Source organism: Pleurodeles waltl, chromosome 6 (assembly GCF_031143425.1).
Source record: "Pleurodeles waltl isolate 20211129_DDA chromosome 6, aPleWal1.hap1.20221129, whole genome shotgun sequence".
In the NCBI taxonomy this organism is placed as follows: domain Eukaryota; kingdom Metazoa; phylum Chordata; class Amphibia; order Caudata; family Salamandridae; genus Pleurodeles; species Pleurodeles waltl.
Genome location: NC_090445.1, coordinates 562,313,273 through 562,338,456, shown reverse-complemented (window position 1 = coordinate 562,338,456; position 25,184 = coordinate 562,313,273). Strand labels below are relative to the sequence as shown.

Here is a 25,184-nt window from a genome sequence, read left to right as displayed (position 1 = left end):
GTGGCAGTAACTACGCACGCAGGCCCTGAGGTGGCAGGCCTGAGACAGGTTTGAAAGGCTAATTTTGTAAGTGGCACAGGCTGTACTGCAGACCCACTAGTAGCATTTAATTCACAGGCCCTGAATATAAGGGATACCACTGCACAAGGAACTTATAGGTAAATTAAATGTGCCAATCAGGTGTAAGCCAATCATACCAGGTTTAGAAGGGAGAGCACATGCACTTTAGCACTGATCAGCAGTGATAAAGTGCCCAAAGTTTTAGATCGAACAAAAAGATGTCAGAAAAATAGGAGGAGGAAGGCAAAACGTTTGGGGATGACTCTACAAAAAGGGACAGGTCCCACATGTGGTTGACACAGTTCTGTTTATATAACTGTGAGATGTGCAACAGTGATGGTGTAACACACCTCAACCAGCTGCCAATTGGAAAGCACAGCCAGCTCAGGGTGCCTGCTGCAAGGACCTGACAGATAGTAACATCTGGCTATCATGCCCTCCAACAGCAGCAGGTTCTACAGCATGTTTGTAATGCAGCTGATCATGCAGGGCATATACTCCCTGGTAGCTCTTGGGTTTAACACACCTACAGGTTCTACTCTCAGTAAGACTGTTCATGCAGTTACACCTGGCATCTGACTGATTCTACCCCAGCCATATCAACTTGAGGCATCTGCTTCTATCTAACTTTAGTTTTCTGACTTTGTATAGTGCCTAGCACAGCTTTCATATGAGTGCTTAGAAATTTCACTTTTGGAAGATCAGAGCCTGAGGCACTTGAGGCAAGGCATCTTTCTCAGGATCACGCCAATGACAAGACTTGTTAATTATGTGGAATAAGAGACGGGGCTGACAACCACAGAAGAGCAGTATGCAGGCATGGGGGTGCATATGGTTAAGGGAGAGATGTGCAGGTGGCACCATGGACAATGGAAAGGAAGTAGGGTAGGACAGACCAAAACCGTGAACAACCAAAGGGAATCAGGACAGGAGTGTGGGAGATGGCAACACCACAGACAGTGGAAGGAGGGCAGGTGGAGGAACAGGGAGTTGGGGATAGTACATGAGGAAATTACGGGAGACTGAATACATTGATGGCTGCTGTATGCAGTGTTCCTGGTAAAATCTGGAAAAATAACAGTAAAAACCGGCCCACCAAACCATAGAACAGGCTCGCAAACATCCAAAGAACCCACCCCCCCCCTCCCCACCCCCACCCCCTCAAAAAAAGACCCACACATGGTGTGGTCAGACGAGCCCGTCACACACTGTCTTCAGTGCTTACAGAAGAAGCACTGCACGAATTGGCAGTGCTTATAGTGGTGGCACTGTGGGTACCTAAAGCGGCTGCAGTGCTGTGAGCTGCTGGATGCAATGCTGTGATCTGCAGTGCTTACTGTGGAGGCACTGTTTACTGTGGAGTAGCTGAAGTGAGTTGCAATACTCACTGCGGAGGCACTGCTGGGATCTGCAATGCTTACATTAGAGGTGCTCTGTTTGGATCACCAGTACTTACATTGGAGGAACTGAACTGCAGTGCTTACATCAGAGGCCCTGCTGGGGATCCATATTGCTTACAGTGATGGCAAGGTTTTTGTTTACATGCTTACGTTTAAAGTACTGTTGGGATGTCCAGCGATTGCAGTGGAGGCACTACTAGATTTGTCTGCATTTCTTACAGTAGAGGCACTCCTAGGATCTCTCTGCAGTGCCTAGAGTAGAGGCACTGCAGGGATCTTCAGTGCTTACAGTACAGGCACTCTAACATAATGAGCAGTAGAGGGACACAAGTAATGCATCCATACTCCTGGGGGAGGGATAAACACAGATAGATGAAGGATTCCTACAACAGCTAACTAATAAGAAGCAAAAAAATGTGAGTGAGAAGGACGCCAACCAATGGTATTTAATGGGTGGACTCTATGCCCACTTAAAGTGACAATACAGCTCAAAGAGACAACCATGCTCTGGCTAGCCGAGACATAAAACAGCTTGCACAGGGTTCACAATTAAGAGGTGTTTTGTACCTCACAGTTTTCCCCTGACCTATTTCACTGAAAGAAGTTTTGGTAAAGTAAATCTGTGGTAAATGCTTAGAAAAGAGACAAAAACATCCCATCTGCAAATAATGTGTCATTCCCATGGCAAAACCTCATAATATGAGATATTTAAATCACCTGGTAAATAGTTCACCCTTTAATAGCGTCACTGAGTACCCTCCAACTTGTAATTTGGCCCAAAAACGTGTGAAAGGGGCAGACAAACTCTATGGTTTACATCTGACTTGGAATCATAGGGATGGCATCACTAGATGGTGCTGCTGTGCCACATCTAATAAGCAAATTCTAAGGGTTGAGCCTGCTAGTGCATGCACTAGTTCATGCGTCTCGTTGGCGAGACTCTTTTGTGTACAGTAAAGGGCTTGAAGCCCACCTGATGCTCACTATTTGTTGGTTTGCGTGGCAGTTTTCTTTACAGCCTTGTAATTTGTCAAGGTGCGCCTGCCATCATTTCGTCCTTTGCGTGGAGCAGAGACCAAGCACTGATTGATTCAACTTAATTAGTGCCAGTCTGCTGCTCCCGACACGATTGAGGTATTATTTTCTTCTTTTTAACTTTTAGTGTCCTGCAAACAGAAGTCTTGTGACTGGAAAAAACTTACCCAGCAGGACAAACAAAATTGCAATGTTTTATCTTTTAAAGCTACCTTTCTTTTATTTTGCCAAGTCGTCTTTTCTCACTTTCCACTCATGTTTTCTTTAGTTTTTGCTCTTGGGCACTCCTCTGAAAAGATTACAATTAACTTGCTTGAAATATTGCAAAGCAACGTTGTTTCTTTATTATGTAAAGGTTCTGAAATGACACTTTAACACATAATCATGCAGTACACCCCAATCCACCCCACTACAATCTCCCCAACACACCCTCGTCTAATCTGCCCCACTCCAATTCGCCTCACTCTAATCCAAAACAATCTGCATCACTCCAAAACAATCTTCCCCACTCCAAACCAAAACAATCTGTCCCACTCCAGTCCACAACACTCCAATCTGCCACACTTGAAACCGCAACAATCTCTCCCACTCTATACTGACCCACTTCAATCCAAAACAATCTGCTTCACTCCAATCCAGCCCACCCCACAACTTTTCAATCTGCCCCACCCAACCACACCCTAACCCACCCCACTCATTCCAATCCACCTGACTCCAGTCCACCCTGATCCATCCCAATCCAATCCACTTCACTCCATTCCACGCCCTGCAGTCTAATTCACCCCACGCCAATCCACCTTAATGCAATCCACCCCAGTCCAGTCTAATCCACCCCACCCCATCCTGAACCCATCCACCCCACGCTACCTCACTCCAGTTCAGTCAAGTGCACTCCGATCCAATCCTTCCAGCCAAATCCACTCCAACACACCCCGCTCCAATGAAGTCCACCCCAGTTCATTACACCCCACCCTACTCTGACCCAATCTATCCACCACCCTGCACTCTGATCAACCCACCACTCTGCACTCCAATCCACCCCAATCGAATACACTCCACCCCAATCTGATCTACTCCACCCCACTCGATCTAGTCCATCCCACTTCAGCCCACCACACCCCAATCCAATCCACCACATTTCAATGGACCCTCTCCAGTCCACGTAATTTACTTCAATTTACCTCGCAGTAGCCCAGTCTAATCCATCCCACCCCAGTTCAGTCCACCCCACTCCAACCCTTCCATCCCACTCCACTCCAGTTCAGCCCACCCACTCCAGTTCAGTCCCACCCCACTCCAGTCCACCCCACTCCCACCCCGCTCCAGTCCACCTCTCTCCAGTTCAGTCTAATCCACCCCACTCCAATCCAGTGTAATCCACCCCACTCCAGTCCAGTCTAAACCACCCCACTCCATTCCCACCAGCCCTATCACCTAATTCCAAACCACTGCCCTCAATCAAATCCACTCCAGTTCCATCCACCTCACCCCATTTCAATCCACCACACCACACCCCAGTCCAGTCCACCTCACTCTTCTCCAATTCAGTCCACCCCATTCTACTCCAATCTAATCCACCCCATTACCTCAGTCCGCTTTAACTTGCTCCACCCTATTTCATCCTAATCCATTCTACGACACTCTCTGCCATGTAACCACTGAACTCTACTTCCCTCTACTTCCCTCTACTCCCCTTACTCCACTCGACGACAGTCAAACAAATCCTCTCTGCGACACACTACTCCCCTACTCCACTCTGACACTGCACACCACTAACTTAAAGCCATGCTGAACAGGAGCCACACTAGTGTACAACATGGCAAAACACATCGCCAAAGCCAGTAGCTCTCGTAAAGGCAAGATATATTGGCTTTGCCAATGCTTGTTTGTACTTGGTTCTGAACACCAGTTTAACGTGGCTTGATGCACCATGACTGTGTCATGGCAGTAGAAAGGAAATGCCGCATGAAAGTCAGCACCACAATGTTGTGTTCCTCTCCGGAGCGAACATAAGTACGAGACTCGCAACTGAAGTATGTATAACAGCATCTTTCATAAGTAACTACACATACAAAAGAAGCAGGTCTGTCCGGTTCCTCTGCCACAGCAAACTGCCCTCAGACCTAATGCTCAGGCATTGGAACACCACAATGTCACGTTCCCTCATTGTAAATTGAACGTAAACAATATACAAACCATAAACCATCTCCCCCCTTTAATAATGAAACACAACTGTACGCCCCATAACACACAACCCCTTTTTTTTTTTTATCTCGGTGAATATTTTCCTAAGCTGTTGTTATGCTAATTGCCGCTAACGACAATGCCCACCTTTCTTGGTTCGGATTTTTTTTTTAGTTTAAAATCTTTCATTTGAAATTGCAAAGCACAAGAGTTTAAGGTCGTTTGGAAAAACGAGTCTGGAGGTTATCAGCATTTGATTGGAGCAGACATTTCAAAAACAGCGGGCGTAAATCCGGCAGAGGGTTTTATCAATAAAGGAGGCCTGTAGGAGAAGGTGCAGAGGACATCGAATTGTTCACAGGAAGAGATTTGCTTTTGGTATTGATGAAATTGAGTAATGGTTAAAACGCCACTCCAGCGCATTTGCCCACAGATGTCACTTTGAGGCTTTCTCATACAGTTATGGGTGAAGTTGTTACTACGGAATGGGCTGCAGATGTTTGTGCAGTCCTTTCTGTAATAAGTATCAGGCCGGAACAGGCTTGCCTGGTGGTTTCAGTCCGCTGGTCCGCCTTTCAGTACTGCATGCAGTGTCCCCGCTGCTGCTCTCGCCTGCACTAGAGTGGAGACAGCTGACATTTGTTTTTTAGTATATTGTGTCCCACTACTGTTGTTGCCTGACTGTGTGCCATATTGCACTCATGATATTTTGTTCTCAGTGAAGGTGTTAACTCACTGTAGAAAAGCGTAATAAACCTCACTTCCAGGAACAGTAAGCATTCTATTCTGAACGTTGGACCATCTAATCCCGTTTTAGAAGTGAAGTCTGTATTCAAACATAAACTTATTATTGTACATTTTTCTGGAATGTTAATTATCTGAATTTGGACCTTTGGCCATTAGATACTAGTTTAGCCATGATCTCTTATTACAGTCTTAAAGATAGCAGAAGGGACATGGGCTTTATCGCCCTCCCTATGACGCATATTACACCCAGGAAGTGACATGTAGTTTTACATTTTTCAAGATTCTCTGTTGACAGACAATTTGAGGTTGGGTTGATAAAGACAAAATCTCGTACAGGTTAACGGCCTGCTTAATTTTAAAATTTGAGGGAAAACGGCATCCATTGCTAAGCTGGGTTTGGAAGCAGAAGGATAGCAACTTCTACCATTATTACATCCATGCCAGGTCCGTTCCAAGTAGCTCGGTACGCAAGGACATAGTAATTTCGAGACCAGGAACACCGGACCTGGTTTTCACTGCTTTAGGGGCATGGTCTGACGCAGGAGCACAGACTGTGCCCCGTCCAAATACTGCGCAACCACAGGAGGAAGCATACAGTGGACCCTCTGGGCTGACCACTCGCTGTCCTCTCCTCCCAAACTTCCGACCCAACCGGACCCCGCTGACATTTTCCAACTTCTCTAAGCAGGTGGAAAATGGCAATTCTCTTGTCCCCGGAGACGGGGGGAGGGAGCGGGCTTTAGGAGAGAAACCACCAGAAAAAGAAACCGTATTCCCAGGTCTGTGCGGTTATTCTTCATTCTGGGGACAAATCGTGTCCTTGGTGGAGGGACACTAGCTAGCATTGGAAATTTCGGCTCGCTGGTATCCCAGCCTCAGAGTTTGTCTAACTTGTATGAAGGACTTAATAATATTTACGACTTTTTCCAACACAACTGAAAATGTTGCATTTTGCTCTTTTTTTTTTTTTTGCAAGCACAACATTGTAAGTGGGAGGGTATAACCGAGTTTCGTTAACTATGCTACGAGTTAAAGATAGTGAATACATATATTTGCTATAAACACTTGTAACAAATATTGGAAAGGTGGAAATAGGTTAGGATATAACCAATATAACGTTTGAACTATGCGTTTGCGGTTTGAAAATGTGCTGCATTTTGTGATTTAACAAGGCTGTTGAAGTACTGAATTTTAAATATAATAACTCTCGCTCAAGCTTTTAAAGGATAACGAGGATTAAAAAGCAAAGATGCAAGCCTGCCCTTAATATGTTTTTAATGGGTCTAACGGCCACTCAGAGTTTTAAATCAAGAAAAAAAAAATCTGGAGTGCACACAAGTACTGTTGCTAAGTAGCAAAACTCAGGAAGGACACACATTTGTGTGAAGGAAGCCACCACCCAATGCAAAGGGATATTCAGAAAGAAATGCCTCATTTTTTTTTTTTTTAACTTTAGTAAGTTACGGTTAAAAATGCATTTGTCTAGAATACCAGAAGTCTTACTGATGTATGAAAAAAAAGCTTCTTGTAAGAACTACTTAATGTTTCTTAACATGCTAGTGCAGTTTTCTGTATGCGGTTAAAGAATAAATGGCTTGTTTAGGAAGTAAGTAATAAGTGAAGAATGACCCAACTTTACCACTTTTCTGTCCTTTCTTTAGGATTCCTATAGAAAACAAGTAGTTATTGATGGCGAGACATGCCTGCTGGATATTCTAGATACTGCTGGCCAAGAAGAGTACAGTGCCATGCGAGACCAGTATATGAGGACTGGGGAAGGATTCCTCTGCGTGTTTGCAATCAACAACAGCAAATCCTTTGCTGATGTTAACCTCTACAGGTATGGTTTAAAGTGTGTTATGTAGGTAGGATTTATACAAGATTTTTTAACCTGCTTCAAATGTATTTTCTTGTCTGGAATGACAGCAAGTGCGTTTTTGTCTGACGAACTGTGGTGCCAAAGTAAGGGGTACACAGCTAATTCATAACACTCAAAATAAGGCAAACCATACAAACAAAGATATTAAGAGGTTTCCACTTTTTTTAAATCTGGCGTAAGAAGTAGAGTTGAGTGACAGGGAAAACGCACATTAGCATGTTATACCACAAGTTAGGGCAAAAGTACAATGGAGCTATGGAGGATATTGGAGATAAAACGTGACAAAACAATGGAGAACATGTGAGAGGGGAAATTTAAACCCAAGGTGTCAAAAGGGGGGCCTTCTACGAAAAGGTAGTGGTGGAAAAGTCACAAACCTGTCATCAGATGAGTTTTATTAAAATGTATGGCTTTTATTTTGGCTTGTTCCCTTCCTTCACTCCACCACCACTGTTAACTCAATACAAACCTATGGTTTGATACACTAGACTATTCGAGATCATCCTTTGCCTCAAATTAGTCCCATATGCTCCTTTTCTAGCTAACACCCTAATAGTATTCCCAAGACAGAAATACAGTGCCTTCAGTGGTGCCAGTAATAAGAAGATACTTGTAAGGAAATGGTTCCCTGTTGCAATTACCCCCCACTTTTTGCCTGATACTGATGTTGATTTGACTGAGAAGTGTGCTGGCACCCTGCTAACCAGGCCCCAGCACCAGTGTTCTTTCACCTAAAATGTACCATTGTTCCACAATCGGCACACCCCTGGCACACAGATAAGTCCCTTGTAAAAGGTACCAGTGGTACCAAGGGCCCTGTGACCAGGGAAGGTCCCTAAGGGCTGCAGCATATGTTGTGCCACCCTAAGGGATCCCCTCACCTAACACATGCACACTGCCATTGCAGATTGTGTGTGTTGGTGGGGAGAAAAAGGCAAAGTCGACATGGCCTCCCCCCCCCCCAGGATGCCATGCCCACAAAATACTGCCTGTGGCATAGGTAAGTCACCCCTCTAGCAGGCCTTACAGCCCTAAGGCAGGGTGCACTATACCACAGGTGAGGGCATAGCTGCATGAGCAATATGCTCCTACAGTGTCTAAGTCTATTCTTAGACATTGTAAGTACAGTTGTGGCCATATTAAGTATATGGTCTGGGAGTCTCTCAAAAACAAACTCCACAGCTCCATAATGGCTACACTGAATACTGGGAAGTTTGGTATCAAACTTCTCAGAATAATAAACCCACACTGATGCCAGTGTTGGATTTATTAAAAAATGCACACAGAGGGCATCTTAGGGATGCCCCCTGTATTTTACCCAATTGTTCAGTGCAGGACTGACTGGTCTGTGCCAGCCTGCTGCTGAGAGACAAGTTTCTGACCCCATGTGGTGAGGGCCTTTGTGCTCTTTGAGGACAGAAACAAAAGCCTGCTCTGGGTGGAGGTGCTTCACACCTCCCCCCTGCAGGAACTGTAACACCTAGCAGTGAGCCTCAAAGGCTCAGGCTTCATGTTACAATGCCCCAGGGCACTCCAGCTAGTGGAGATGTGTAGGAAAGTACCATCTTGCCTGGCATGTTACCCCCATATTTCACTGTATATACGTTGTTTTAGTTGTATGTGTCACTGGGACCCTGCCAGCCAGGGCCCCAGTGCTCATAAGTGTGCCCTGTATGTGTTACCTGTGTTATGACTAACTGTCTCACTGAGGCTCTGCTAACCAGAACCTCAGTGGTTATGCTCTCTCATTTCTTTCCAAATTGTCACTAATAGGCTAGTGACCAATTTTACCAATTTACATTGGCATACTGGAACACCCTTATAATTCCCTAGTATATGGTACTGAGGTACCCAGGGTATTGGGGTTCCAGGAGATCCCTATGGGCTGCAGCATTTCTTTTGCCACCCATAGGGAGCTCTGACAATTCTTACACAGGCCTGCCACTGCAGCCTGAGTGAAATAACGTCCACGTTATTTCACAGCCATTTTACACTACACTTAAGTAACTTATAAGTCACCTATATGTCTAACCTTTACCTGGTAAAGGTTGGGTGCTAAGTTACTTAGTGTGTGGGCACCCTGGCACTAGCCAAGGTGCCCCCACATTGTTCAGGGCCAATTCCCCGGACTTTGTGAGTGCGGGGACACCATTACACGCGTGCACTACATATAGGTCACTACCTATGTGTAGCTTCACAATGGTAACTCCGAATATGGCCATGTTACATGTCTAAGATCATGGAATTGCCCCACCAATGCCATCCTGGTATTGGGGGGACAATCCCATGATTCCCCGGGTCTCTAGCACAGACCCGGGTACTGCCAGACTGCCTTTCCCGGGGTTTCACTGCAGCTGCTGCTGCTGCCAACCCCTCAGACAGGTTTCTGCCCTCCTGGGGTCCAGCCAGGCTTGACCCAGGAAGGCAGAACAAAGGACTTCCTCAGAGAGAGGGTGTTACACCCTCTCCCTTTGGAAAAAGGTGTTAAGGCAGGGGAGGAGTAGCCTCCCCCAGCCTCTGGAAATGCTTTCATGGGCACAGATGGTGCCCATTTCTGCATAAGCCAGTCTACACCGGTTCAGGGACCCCTCAGCCCTGCTCTGGCGCGAAACTGGACAAAGGAAAGGGCAGTGACCACTCCCCTGACCTGCACCTCCCCTGGGAGGTGCCCAGAGCTCCTCCAGTGTGCTCCAGACCTCTGCCATCTTGGAAACAGAGGTGCTGCTGGCACACTGGACTGCTCTGAGTGGCCAGTGCCACCAGGTGACGTCAGAGACTTCTTCTGATAGGCTCCTTCAGGTGTTGCTAGCCTATCCTCTCTCCTAAGTAGCCAAACCCTCTTTTCTGGCTATTTAGGGTCTCTGCTTTGGGGAATTCCTTAGATAACGAATGCAAGAGCTCATTAGAGTTCCTCTGCATCTCTCTCTTCACCTTCTGCCAAGGAATCGACTGCTGACCGCGCTGGAAGCCTGCAAAACTGCAACAAAGTAGCAAAGACGACTACTGCGACATTGTAACGCTGATCCTGCCGCCTTCTCCACTGTTTTCCTGGTGGTGCATGCTGTGGGGGTAGTCTGCCTCCTCTCTGCACTAGAAGCTCCGAAGAAATCTCTCGTGGGTCGACGGAATCTTCCCCCTGCAACCGCAGGCACCAAAGAACTGCATCACCGGTCCTCTGGGTCTCCTCTCAGCACGACGAGCGAGGTCCCTTGAACTCAGCAACTCTGTCCAAGTGACTCCCACAGTCCAGTGACTCTTCAGTCCAAGTTTGGTGGAGGTAAGTCCTTGCCTCCCCACGCTAGACTGCATTGCTGGGAACCGCGTGTTTTGCAGCTACTCTGGCTCCTGTGCACTCAGCGAGGATTTCCTTCGTGCACAGCCAAGCCTGGGTCCACGGCACTCTAACCTGCATTGCACGACCTCCTGAGTTGTCCTCCGGCGGCGTGGGACTCTCTTGTGCAACTTCGGGTGAGCACCGTTTCACTCCACTTCGTAGTGCCTGTTCCGGCACTTCTGCAGGTGCTGCCTGCTTCTGAGAGGGCTCCTTGTCTTGCTGGACGCCCCCTCTGTCCCCTCACGCAATTGGTGACATCCTGGTCCCTCCTGGGCCACAGCAGCATCCAAAAACCCTAACCGCGAGCTTTGCAGCTAGCAAGGCTTGTTTGTGGTCTTTCTGCGGGAAAACACTTCTGCACGACTCTTCACGATGTGGGACATCCATTCTCCAAAGGGGAAGTTTCTAGCCCTTGTCGTTCTTGCCGAATCCTCAGCTTCTACCATCCGGTGGCAGCTTCTTTGCACCCACAGCTGGCATTTCCTGGGCATCTGCCCACTCCCGACTTGATCGTGACTTTTGGACTTGGTCCCCTTGTTCCACAGGTACTCTCGTCTGGAAATCCATCGTTGTTGCATTGCTGGTGTTGGTCTTTACTGCAGAATTCCCCTATCACGACTTCTGTGCTCTTTGGGGAACCTAGGTGCACTTTGCACCCACTTTTCAGGGTCTTGGGGTGGGCTATTTTTCTAACCCTCACGGTTTTCTTACAGTCCCAGCGACCCTCTACAAGGTCACATAGGTTTGGGGTCCATTCGTGGTTCGCATTCCACTTCTAGAGTATATGGTTTGTGTTGCCCCTATCCCTATGTGCCCCCATTGCATTCTATTGTGACTATACATTGTTTGCACTGTTTTCTATTGCTATTACTGCATATTTTGGTATTGTGTACATATATCTTGTGTATATTTGCTATCCTCATACTGAGGGTACTCACTGAGATACTTTGGCATATTGTCATAAAAATAAAGTACCTTTATTTTTAGTATATCTGTGTATTGTGTTTTCATATGATATTGTGCATATGACACTAGTGGTACTGTAGGAGCTTCACTCGTCTCCTAGTTCAGCCTAAGCTGCTCTGCTAAGCTACCTTTTCTATCAGCCTAAGCTGCTAGACACCCCTCTACACTAATAAGGGATACCTGGGCCTGGTGCATGGTGTAAGTACCCCTTGGTACTCACCACAAGCCAGTCCAGCCTCCTACAAGATGCCCGCCCCCTGGACACAGCCCCCACTTTTGTCGGCAAGTCCAGGAGAGAAAATGAGAAAAACAAGGAGGAGTCACCCACCAGTCAGGACAGCCCCTAAGGTTTCCTGAGCTGAGGTGACCCATGTCTTTAGAAATCCTCCATCTTGATTTTGGAGGATTCCCCCAATAGGAATAGGGATGTGCCCCCCTCCCCTCAGGGAGGAGGCACAAAGAGGGTGTAGCCACCCTCAAGGACAGTAGCCATTGGCTACTGCCCTCCCAGACCTAAACACACCCCTAAATTCAGTATTTAGGGGCTCCCCAGAACCTAGGAATCTAGATTCCTGCAACCTAAGACGAAGAAGGACTGCTGACCTGAAAGCCCTGCAGAGAAGACGGAGACACCAACTGCTTTGGCCCCAGCTCTACCGGCCTGTCTCCCCACTTCAAGAAAAACTGCAACAGCGACGCGTTCCACAGGGTCCAGCGACCTCTGAAGCCTCAGAGGACTACCCTGCATCTAAAAGGACCAAGAACTCCAGAGGACAGCGGCTCTGCTCCAAAGAAGAAACATCTTTGCAACAAAGAAGCAACTTTTAACGACAACATGTTTCCCGCCGGAAGCGTGAGACTTTGCACTCTGCACCCGACGCCCCCAGCTCGACCTGCGGAGAAACAACACTACAGGGAGGACTCCCCGGCGACTGGGACCCTGTGAGTAGCCAGCGTTGACACCCCTGGGCCCCCCCAGCGACGCCTGCAGAGGGAATCCAGAGGCCCCCCTGACCGCGACTGCCTGCTTCAAAGAACCGGACGCCTGGTAAAGACACTTTACCAGCAGCCCCCAGGACCTGCAGGATCCGACCTCCAGTGCAGAAGCGACCCCCAGGTGGCCCTCTCCCTTGCCCAGGTGGTGGCTAACCAGAGGAGCCCCCCCTTGCCTGCCTGCTTCGCTGAAGAGACCCCTGGATCTCCCATTGAACTCCATTGTAAACCCGATGCCTGTTTGCACTCTGCACCCGGCCGCCCCAGTGCTGCTGAGGGTGTACCTTTTGTGCTGACTTGTGTCCCCCCCAGTGCCCTACAAAACCCCCCTTGTCTGCCCTCCCAAGACGCGGGTACTTACCTGCTGGCAGACTGGAACCGGGGCACCCCCTTCTCCATTGAAGCCTATGCGTTTTGGGCACCACTTTGACCTCTGCACCTGACCGGCCCTGAGCTGCTGGTGTGGTAACTTTGGGGTTGCTCTGAACCCCCAACGGTGGGCTACCTTGGACCCAACTTTGAACCCTGTAGGTGCTTTAGTTACCTGCAAGACTAACAAACACTTACCTCCCCCAGGAACTGTTGAAAATTGCACTGTCTAGTTTTAAAATAGCTTTTTGCCATTTGTGTGAAAACTGTACATGCTATTTTGCTAATTCAAAGTTCCTAAGTGAAATACCTTTCATTTGAAGTATTACTTGTAAATCTTGAACCTGTGGTTCTTAAAATAAACTAAAAAAATATATTTTTCTATACAAAAACCTATTGGCCTGGAATTGTCTTTGAGTGTGTGTTCCTCATTTATTGCCTGTGTGTGTACAACAAATGCTTAACACTACCCTCTGATAAGCCTACTGCTCGACCACACTACCACAAAATAGAGCATTAGAATTATCTCCTTTTTTCCACTATCTTACCTCTAAGGGGAACCCTTGGACTCTGTGCATGCTATTTCTTACTTTGAAATAGTACATACAGATCCAACTTCCTACAATACTGCTTGACCATTGCACTGTGCTGCCAATAAAGCTAGTGTGCTGTTTTATACTGGAGGAAGATGATGATCTAATGTCACTTCCCTGTTGGAATAGAGAGACCGTTTGTGGCTCACTATAAATCTAAGATTCCTAGATATTGCCCAAATGGGAGGAAACGTAGGTACCAAAATTGTGACCCGTCAAGCACCCCATAATCTGACACCCTGGTTTGGCCCATCTCTTCTTCTATTATATTCTGTGTTCTCACTAGATTAGAAGTGAGTAGGCTAAACCACAACATTTGTTAATAATTTGGCATTTTGTCAGTTTGAAATGTATTTAATTAATTGCTCAGCAAGAAATGATAGATTCTCATAACGTAACCATTTATTGGATTCCCCTGGGTTCAGCTAAGCAGCCTACCTACATGTCTATTTTATATCATCTTTCAATGCCACAAAATGCACCAATTGGATTGTCTAAGCTGCAGTTTAATCTGGTTCAGTTCCTACTCTACCTTGCTGTGCTTCATTTGTAAACAGCTTCTTGTCAAAAGTTTACTCCTGAGGTCTCAGGGCCCGTCCTACTATGGTCAAATAACCCTTCAGCACTTGACTTGACCCTCAGTGGTACCTGTGGACGAGCAATCAGAGGCTCCCTTGGTGGGAATTGAGGGAGTGGGGGTTTATCGGGGGCGTGGAGGAGGTGGGGGCGGGACTATGGGGAATGTGCTAGTTGCATATAATTGGATTTCGGTAAATTCTAGCTCTGCTGGGGTGCTAGGAACACAAATGTGTGAATTTATTGTAGCCAACATTGCCTCCATAAAACATACAGAAAACCCTCCATAATGCTCTTTGTGAAATTCCACCTGTTACAGCCACAGCGTGTTGGTAGCTACCTGAAGCTATAAAGTGTAGAATACAGAAAAACTGAATATGTGTAGGTATTGCTACACTGCATGGGTAGACATGTTTAATACAGTCTCCAGTTAATAAATTGAACTCAAAATAACCTATTTAGTAAATCTTTATCTGGCATAAACCTCTTCATCAGTTTGTTTAAGCAAAGTCACCCTATCTTTGAGTATCATTTATCTCCTCCTCTTTTGAGCTCCCAGAATGTATATCATCCTCACTACAGCTTAGAGAACAGTCATTGTAAAATATTGCAATGTATTTGGAACCCTTTTTATACTTTTCAACTGGTTACCACTTGTTTCAAATCCATGGTATTTTGCACATGCAAAAGGCATTGTTTAGCCAAATATCTCAATTGCGAATGCGTTGTACATACAAATAGCTACTCACTATTTGGAAATCACATTTGCTAATTTGATAGTTCCAATTGCAAAAACAAAAGCTAAGTTGGTACAGCGTGCAGTGTTAAACACTGTTAGAGAGTCTTTGCACATCACAAGCAGCTTATTTAGAGGTCACTAACCATTTTGTGTCTGGTTACCAACTCGCAAAACGTTCGTACATCAATCTTTAAGTATCCTGATTTCCCTATTGTGAGTTATAGCAGTAGAGACCTGCTCCCTGCAGTCTTTTTTGTAAGGCTAACCAAGTATTTGTTCCCGTGTAAGACTTCTCGATTCCTGCTCAAATGAGCTGTTTTGCATGAAGGGGTTTGTTTTGGAGCAGAGAACAGATGTGTGTGAGTCCCCCGTTTAAATCCCATTCTTTCACTTTCAGCTTCCCCTCGCTGTGCAGTCCTTCTTCTTCTGGCATTCCTGCTATAAGGGGGCACTGCAGTGGACACACAACTCTTTGTAGACAGTTGAAGACCCTGCACCTCAGACTTATGGCACCCTACAGTTATGGGTTATAAAAGTCTGTTGGTATGAATTATGATGGCCAAATCACTGGGGACTCCACTGAAGATTTTCTAAGACCTGCCACTTTTTGCATGGTGTTAGTATGCTAACCAGGACCCCAGTGTCTGTGCTCTCTCCTTTATATTTGGTTGCTGGTAAACCTTTACACCCACAGTTGGCATACTGGTGCACCCATGTCAGTCCCTAGTATAGGGTACTTAGGTACCAGGACATTGTACACCAGGGGACCCCCATGGGCTGCAGCATGTATTGTCACCCATGGGAGCCTATACAAACTGTGTCCGCTGGCCTGCCATTGCAGTCTGCTTGAAATGGTGCATGCACCTTTCACTATAGATAGAAGGCTTGCCTTATATCATGGTCACTGCACTTAGACACTGGAATTTCACCCCTCTGGTAGGCCCTCAGCCCAAGGGCAGGGTGCATGTCCCTAAGTGTGAGGATAGCCCTGCATAAACAAGGTACCTTTATAAACCCCAGACTCCATTCCCTGGGCCTTGTAAAAGCGGGGAAGTCATCTTAAGGTATGAAGTTGATACTTGTCCACACTAGTGGTCCAACTACATAATGGCTACTCTGAGGCCAGGCAATTTTGGTATCAAACATGTTGGAATCATGCAACTACACCGATTCCAGTGCTAGCTGCATGATACTATTTACTCTGGGGTTCCTTAGAGGATCCCTCAGTTCTGCCTGTGCAGCCTTATGGGGTCTGGCTGTCGGCCCACGCTGCTGCAGACCTCAGAAACTGTTCTGCCCTCTTGCTGATGAGCCTAACTCATACAGGGGAAGGCAGAAAAAAGGATTTCCTGCAAGGGAGGGGTGTGACCACCTCACCCTTTGAAATAGGTGTCTCTGGGCTGGGGTGGGGTAGCCTCTGAGCACCATCAGACTGCTTTGAAGGTCACACTTGGTGCCCTTCTTTCATAATCCAGTTTGCACCAGTTCAGCAACCCCTGGTTCCCGCTCTGGCACGAAATCACAAAAAGGATAGGGGAGTGACAATCCCCCTGTCTAGCTTCTCCCCTAGGAAGGTGCAAAGAGCTCTGCCAGGTGGCCGGTTGATTCTGCCATCTTGGAAAACAATGTGGGCAGAGGCCCCTGAGAGCATCTGACTGGTTAGGCCAGATAGATGACGTCCCTGACCCCTTCTGATAGGTGGGTCACTAAAGAGAGTGAACAGCCCCCTTTTAGAGTTACTTAAATGCTCCCCCGAGGGTGAGTCTGCAGATTCGTCGAAAAAGACTGTGCACCAGGAATTCTCTGCAAGACTCTTCTGCACCTGGCCGCCGGAACCGCTGCTGGTCTGCTATCGAACCGAAACAAGAGTGTATCCATTTGGGAAGGCTCCCACTGCAATAGTGTTTGGAGACCTCTTGCAAGATGTCTGCAACATCCAGGACTGGGCATCCTCCAGGGTCACAAAGACTCTGTTTGCATCCAACAAGCAAGAAGGAATCTCCCTTAGTGTGAAAGAGTCACTCCCCTGCATCTGCAGACAGCGACAACCAGCTGGTGGATCCTGCTGTCACACGGACATCGAAAGGCTCTGCAACACAGGTGGTGGTTCTATGGTCCTCTTCAGGTCCCCCTTGTCTTCTGATCCACTTGGGAGAAGGTGGGCCCCTGCTGCAGCCACTGGAACAGAGCCCATCTGCATCGCGACTGTTGCTCTTGCCAAGGCTTTTTTTTGCTCTCCTTCTAAAAAGAGCTTCAGGCTCCAAGAAGTCCCAGTCTCCAGAAATCTGCAACTCCAAGATCAGCTACCAATCTGCAGCTTCTGCAACGTGGGACTGTTTTGTTGTGCTGTTGAGGCCTCTCTGCGACTCCCTGTGCCTACTGCCAGTGTATTTTTTTTTTTTTTTTTTTTGTGGGGGCTCCACTGACTCGGGCTGGCTTTCCCTTCTGCTGAAGTCACTAGAACCTTCCTGGTCCTTATAAACCTACAACGTAACTTACAACTGCTATTTGCATTTCCTTCTGACCTTCCTGCAATCCGGAAACCAAAGTAGGACAGCTCGTGGGTGACTCCAAGGATCTCCTGCGTCCTCCTGGACACCGTAGCTGGACTTCTCCTTCACCGTCCGGCCTGACCTTCAACACCAAGAGGGTGGGCATTGCACACCTGCACCGCTTGGACATCTCTGAGTGGTCTGGACACTGACCTTTCTATTTCAGGCTCCTCTCGTCCAGAATCCAGCTTGGGTTCCACTGACCTGGTCCATGGGTCTCAACAGCGGATAACCAATACTTCCAGTGACTCCGAGAGTTTCCACCGTCACTTCACCCCTATGCACCTGGGCTCCCTGGTGTAGCTACTCCGGTCTTTGGAGTATCCATGGGTGGGGGCACTCTCCAGTCTTGTTTGTACCAACTGGTATCCCCGGGGCCGACTGGAAGGGTCCTGAATTCATAAAAATTCAACTGCGACAGTCCTGTGTTAACCAGTGGGACACTTGGTTCCATAACAACTCTGCACCCGAGTGCCCGTGGGATTAGTTACTTACCTCTAGTATTTTCTTACTCCCCCAGCCCCTGGGATCGTAACACACTCACTGTGGTTGGGCACTTACACTCTTATACCACTTTTCTTAGTATATGGTTTCATCCCTCTATAGGGCTCCATGTATTTCTATGCTATTTGTGATTCTTTCGAAGTGTATATTTTGTGTGTAGATATGTCCAAGTGGAGATACACCAACGTTAGTATAATGTTTGGTGTTGTAATTAAGAAGCCTTTATTTTTGCAACACCTGCTGTGGTTCTTTCTTGTGTAGTTACTGGCTGACTATTGTGGTATTGCAAGTGCTTTACATTCCTCCTAGATAAGCTTTAGCTGCTCACCACAGCTACCCCTGGAGTGCTCTTGCTATCTGGACACCTCAACACTATCACTAAGGGTTGTCTGGACTTAGTATAGGGTGCCACACCATTAGGTGTACACTATAAATTGAGCCAGCTTCATATAATGAGTGTGCAGATCTCTAGATTAGTGCCTTATTAGATGCAAGGGTCCTGGTCGCAGAACGGGAGGATGGAAGAGTCAGTAAGGAATCTGCGGTTAGATAGTATCTACCAAAAAGATAGTTTAGATAGTTTTCTAAAGATATCTAATGGATAATTCTAACCACAGGTTCCTTACCTTGTGAATAGGTACCAAAGTAGTACCTCCTAAGGTGGTGGTCTGTGAACCGGCTGAGACCAAAATGTCTTGCAAGATCAAGTGGGCAATCTGCACCTCTCGGCAGACCTGGCTATCAAGGCAGTAGTGCTTCGTGAACCTTGTGTTGCTTCCTGAGAGATATCCAAGACAGGCAGTCTGCATGGTAGTGCCATGGTTGCAGGTTTGGCCCAAGTGGAGGTTGCTAATTAGCCACTGCCTAGCAGATATTTAGGCAGAGAACAGTCTATTGAGAGATGGCAGTGCCTTAACCTTTGCTCCGGAAAACCTACACATTTTTCATCATCCACCTGATTTTTCTTGGTAGTATCCAAGTGATGTAGTTTCTCTTATTCCTTAGAGGGATGAGGTGGAGCAAGGAGCGCTAGGAAGGTGATAGCCTCAACAACGTGAAAAGCAGTGTAGAAAGGAAGTCCTTAAAATCAACTTATTAGTAAAATCAACTTATTAGGACGAAAGGGATGCAAGGTGAGTTTACAAAGAGAGCTTAAAGTTCACTCACACAACTAGCTGATATGGCAAATGAGAAGCACTGTCTTTAAGGTAATCTCCATAGATGTGCTGCGACCACTGCTTTTGTGAACACCATGGACCACTGGTGAGCCCAACGGGAATCAGGTAGAAAATATTTTTGGTCCACTGTGAACCACAGGTAGTGTCTGTTGGCCTGCAGGACGGGGTTTGAAAATAAGCGTCCAATGTTACCATCCAGTCTCCAGGTCCAGGGCAGACAGTACCTTGGCTAGTGTTAGTATCTTGTATTTGTCCTTCTTGGTGATGGTGTTGAGAGGGCAAAGATCTAAAATAGGGTGAAGGCATCTGTCCTTTGGTACAAGAAAGGAGCCGGGCTAACACCCAGGCCCTACATCCTTAGTCAGATTAGTCTGTATGCCTCCTTTGGCTAGAAGGGCTTGCACGTCTGCTATAAAACAAATAGGTGGTCTTCTGTCTGCCACTTTGAAGTCAGTAGAATTTGCTGCGGGGTAGGAAGAAAGGCAGAAGCATAACCTGACAGACAATTTGTAGGAACCATTTGTCCATTGTTGAGACAAGCCAACTCTATAAGAAATATCTGATCCTGCCTCCAACAGGCTGGATGTGTGCCGATGTGAGCACACTATAGTACTTTTGTGGTTGCAGCCCCTGGAGGGGCAGTGGACTGAGCTGCACTTTGCCCCTGCTGACTTAATGGTCAATGGGAACCATGACTTCAGCCACGAAAGGGCTGAAAAATCTAATTGGCTGCGGGAGGCACCTGAAGTTGACAGACAAGAAAAATCTCTTCCATAATCAAGCATGAAGAGGTTGAAATTGTTGGTGAAAATGTGTTGTGGCAGGAGACCGGTCCAAGGAGCTCATTGTGGCTCAGCTCCCTTTAAAGAGTTCCAAAGCTGCCGAAAAGGTGGGTCAAAGGGCTTGTGGATCTGGCATGGCGGCAGGCAGCCACACTGATGCCCATGGCACATCCCAAGCAATCAGTCGTGCCCAACATATTACGAATGTTACCACACTGCGGCCATACTGAATTGCCTGCGTGAGAGACTCCCAGAGGTCATATTCTGGAGCAGTCAGTTAAATGTGAGCCACCGTATCACAAAGGGCATGGGAATAACAGCCTATAAGACAGCTGGTATTGACCATTCTTAGAGGACTGCTTATGGATGAGAATATTCTTTCTCCAAAAATCTCCATTCGTTTTGACTCCCGATTGCAAGGAGTGGTAGTAAAAACATTTGGATTGATCTTGCTGGTGGATGCTTGGATCACCAGGCTCTTCTGATTCGCAACTCGGTCTATTGATGGGCAGTCTCGAACAGGGCTTAGACCGAGTACACAACTGAAACTGGGGAGGAGGTGTCCAATATTTCACACCTTTACCAATGCCTCATGTCCCAGAAGCTTGGGTAACTGAGTTGGATTAATCCATCTAACCCAGGAGGTCCACCGCATACTCTAGTCAATGTGTCCCAATAAGCTATTTGCCCGGAGGGCTTAAAGTTTTATAAAATCTTTTTGCCTCATTGCACTATTGAGTGCTTTATGCAATATGTTTGCACATGATTCGAGGATGATACAATCTACACCCAAAGTAAATACATCACTAAGCCTAAAATTAAAAAAGAAAATGGAGCTCTGTTTCATACCACCCCAGGGTGTTAATAAACATTGATACCAACATTCAGCTGACTTTTATTAAGAATAGACAAGGAGTAGACAACATTCAAAAAGTAGCATGCTTGGTCACAAGAAGACCAACACCACTGTCTTCCTGGCTGCCTCTGCCATAAAGGCTTTCAGCAGTCACTTTGATATTTTTTAGAAGCAGTACTAGCCATCATAGATCTTGGGCCATGATTGAAGGGGTGGGCACTAGTGGAATATCAATCTCCTTTAGCCAGGGTTATAATTATTGAACGGAAGACGGACAAAATGTTGCTCCTGGAGGAGGGGTAGACGAGGCAGGGTTTCCTTCTGGGTGGAAGCTTTGCCCATAATGATTAGGTCAGCTGGAGGTAACCAAAGTCTGCAATTTGATGATGGTCCGCTGATGCTGACTGATCCAGAGACTTCCATTCCTGCTGCTCTGAAAATACTAGAGGCATTTAAGATAGCAGATATACTTGAGAAGGAGTGGACACGTTTGAGATTTTTATTTTCCTTCAAAAATAAATTAAATAAGTTCTTGCAAAAAAAGGAGACTTTGGAAACCATAAACATAGACGTTGTTTCACCTGCCGTTTCTCTGCTGAACTTACTGATTTGATTATTATATCAGCTGTAACTCTTAATGGTCAATTCCTGTTCTTTGAAAGACTTTTTCCTTACTCTAAAAAGCCTATCTGATCACAAAATAATGCTTGTTTTCTCATCTTTCTAATTGCATATGCAACATGCCATTGTGTTTTGGTGATTTTGTAAACTAAAATGTTCTGTCCACAGAGAGCAGATCAAGAGAGTTAAAGATGCTGATGATGTCCCTATGGTGCTAGTTGGAAACAAATGTGATTTACCAACAAGGACAGTGGACACAAAGCAAGCCCAAGAACTTGCAAAGAGCTATGGGATTCCATTCATTGAAACCTCAGCTAAAACAAGACAGGTGAGGGTTTTTCTTCTATATGTTTAACAAGTGCAGAGGAGAACATTTCATGTTGCTTAACAGAGAACAGATTGTATGTGGTGGGAACTACAAACAAGTGATCATTATGACGTAGATTTATTTAGAGATAAGTGCTAACTTATGTTATAGATCAAGACTCCCGAGTGTCCTTATTTGTAGGACTGAAAAGCTCTAGAATTAATCTGCCACAGTTGGCTCAGTGGGCTACGGTGTAATTGTTTTTAAATAAATCTTTTTTACTATGTTTTTATTTCTTTCACTTTTGATCAAAACATCAATATATCAAACATCTTCTTTGTAGCACAATGTTCAATGGCATGTGTGGCTGTGGATACACATGCTTTGCATAAGTCCACCATCTAGTGTTGAGTCTGGATTGTTGCAAATTGTTTTGTTTTCGAATAATCTTTTTGAGTCCCAGGATCAAGTGACTCCTCCTCTCAGTAATACTGCACATGGACATCGAGTCCTTTTGTTAGATTGTTTTCTCTCTGCGACGGGATCCAGTGTGTGTTCCTCTCGCTCCGGTATTTCCTCGGCTCGGTATATTCCGAATTGTTCTCTTCTGTCTTTCTTTCAGTGACGGTATTGTAATTTCATAGAGTTTTCTATATATTTCACAGTTGGTCTGAATTTCTGCTCCGGGAGCCAGCTTACCACCCTTCGGGGCATCCACACCCGTCTCGGGCCTAATCTTCCACATGATGTTGTCCGATGCAGGGCTAATTGAACGTACTCCATTTCACCTTTGCCCTCAATGCCACTCGAAATTCCCCCTCACCCACCAACATCTGATGTGTAATTTGTGTCTCTCCCTGGACCACAATGAAAAAACCTGTGAAACCTGCTGTTCCTTTCAATCCAAGAAGACGGTCTGGTATCGAAGAGCTTGTAGATGGTGTCCAAAACACCTGAAGGCACTCCAGATTTCTTCGGGGAAGGACACGGCAGGAGGAGCTGGAAAAGGAGGAGGTCTTCTCCATCGAAGATTCGAAGTCCAATCCGACATTGAGAGCCAGCCACTCACCTCCGTGCGACCCGTGAGTAGAACAGCCTCTACTCCCTGTACAAAGACTTTATATAAGCCCCAAAAGCAGATCGCCGGACCGCCACTGTCTTCGGGCCATGGTCTGAAAATCACCTTCAGATGCCCCACCCTCCGGCTCGGCAGCAAAAACAGCCAAGACCAAGATGTCTTTGGCAGCAACATTTCGCTTGGCAACATCCCAGGCAGGCTCTGGATCTAGCAGATCCAGTGACCCAAGCGCATCAGCACCAGGAAAAAAACCCTCTGCAACCACTTCAGAGCCGACAGCTTCGACTCAACTCAAGACTTCGGCTCCAAAAAGTTCGGAACATAAGGCTGTGCCTTCCAGAGATTCCAGTCATTCTTCCTAAGCAGCTTCACCAGAGCAGCCCATCTTAAAAATAATGGATATTCGTCAGCGCAAACTCCATATCCAAATGGCAACTGGGAGAATAATTGCTTCCGGAAAAAGGAAGCTCACCTTTGAAGAGGCCTTGGACACTGCTTCTCCCCTTAAAAAGGTCTCCAAGGACAAGGCTCCAGCTCAGCCTTTTCCACCGAATTCGCCACTGCTCCCTTCTACTCCTCCACCACCTCCCCAGTCTACTACACTCCAGTTTTCACCACAGGGTTCACCACCACCTCAAGGAGATGATTTGGGTGATGTGCCACAGGACATACACCCATGGGAGTCATACGTCCAGATCCCATCCTGCCAAATGTCCCTGACTTCTATCCAGCACAGCCATCACCACTTAAAGACACAACATCCTATCAGCAGGTCATAGCAAGAACAGCCGCATACCACAATGCCCAGCTGCACACTGACCCTGTTTGAGGATTTCCTCTACGACACCCTCACTACCACACATATAGTCAGTTTTTACCCATGTTGCCAGGCATGCTTAGACATGTCAGTGATATTTTTGAAGAACCCATAAAGTCTTGGGTTATCAACCTAGGGGTGGTTAAGAAATCCAAGGCTACACCTACAGACCCTCTATTTATACAGGCTCCTGATTCCGTTGTCAGTGCAGCACGAAAACGTACTAATAGTCAATCTACAGGATTGGACCCTTCCTGATAAGGAAAGTAAAAAAATAAATGCAGCGGGAAAAAGAGTGGCTGCACAAGCTTCCAATCAATGGCGTATCGCCAATTCCAAGGCACTTTTGGCATGATACAACAGGACCCACTGGTACGAAATGAAGGATCTCCTCCAGTACATCCCAGAGGAACAACGTAAAAGGGCACAAGAGATAGTTTAAGTGGGTCAAACCATCTCTAATACTTCTTCTAGGTGTGCAAATGATGATGCAGATACCGCAGCACGCGGTATTATCACTAGTGTCACTAAATGTAGGCACTCTTGGCTTAGGTAAACAAGATTCAAGCCAGAAATATAGCAGGCAGTACTCAACATGCCATTCAGTAGGGAACACATATTTAGCCAAGAAGCAGACAACACCATAGAAAAACTTTAAAAAAAGACTCTGAGACATCAGAGGCTATGTGGGCATTACTCACCACCCACAACATGGTAATTTTTGTCGCCCACAATTCAGGAGAGACTTTAAACCATCCTCTATCGATCCTTCTACCTCTCAGAACAAACAAGGTTCTCATTTCTACAAGAGGTTGTTTTAGAAGATCCTACTGAGGTGCAAATAACCAGGGCAGGGGAAAGCCATCCACCTCCAGAGGATCTGCCTCCACTGCACGCCAGTGACTATTTACACCTTCCACCACCTCACACCTCTCCAGTAGGGGGACGACTCAAAAATTTCTACCCACAATGGTACAACACTGTCAGTCACACTCCGATCACAGTGGATCTCCTTCCCACTCTGGGATTCACAATCAACTTTCTCAGATCCCATCTCCAACCTTTACAGATACAGCCTTATCTAGGAGCAGTGCTCAATGTGCATATAGGGTTAGCATATCATGCTGGTCCAGCGGCAGCGACGAAGACACCATCAAAACCATGAATTCCATCCACTCCGGACCACTGCCCTCACCACGTTTTCAACAAAGCCAGCGCAACCATCGCGCCCCACCTCCGGAAAACAATCAACTGTTCCTTCGAGACAGCAACCTTCCCAGAAAGCTGGAAGCACGCCGAGATCAACGCCCTTCTGAAGAAGCCCAAGGCGGACCCCAAGGACCTCAAGAACTTCCGGCCCATCTCCCTGCTCCCTCTCCCGGCAAAAGTGACCGAGAAGATTGTCAACAAACAGCTGACCTGCTACCTCGAAGTTAACAACATCCTGGACCCTTCCCAATCCGGTTTTCGCAGTAATCACAGCACCGAGACCGCCCTCATCGCCGCCACTGACGACATCCGGACCCTGATGGACAAAGGAGAAACAGCCGCCCTCATCCTCCTGGACCTATCAGGAGCCTTTGACACAGTCTGCCACCGCACCCTATCAGCACG

The 25,184-nt window shown here is 46.7% G+C and overlaps 1 protein-coding gene across 2 annotated transcripts in view; it reads left to right on the top strand.

The window, feature by feature from the left end:
- The window catches only part of NRAS (NRAS proto-oncogene, GTPase), a 138,873-nt gene that overhangs the window by 42,515 nt on the left and 71,174 nt on the right, over window positions 1–25,184 (top strand). For both annotated transcript variants that reach the window (XM_069238736.1, XM_069238735.1), the window contains exons 3-4: window positions 7,088–7,266; window positions 21,537–21,696. In XM_069238736.1, the coding sequence (XP_069094837.1) occupies window positions 7,088–7,266; window positions 21,537–21,696 (339 nt within the window). The remainder of the gene's footprint in view (window positions 1–7,087; window positions 7,267–21,536; window positions 21,697–25,184) is intronic.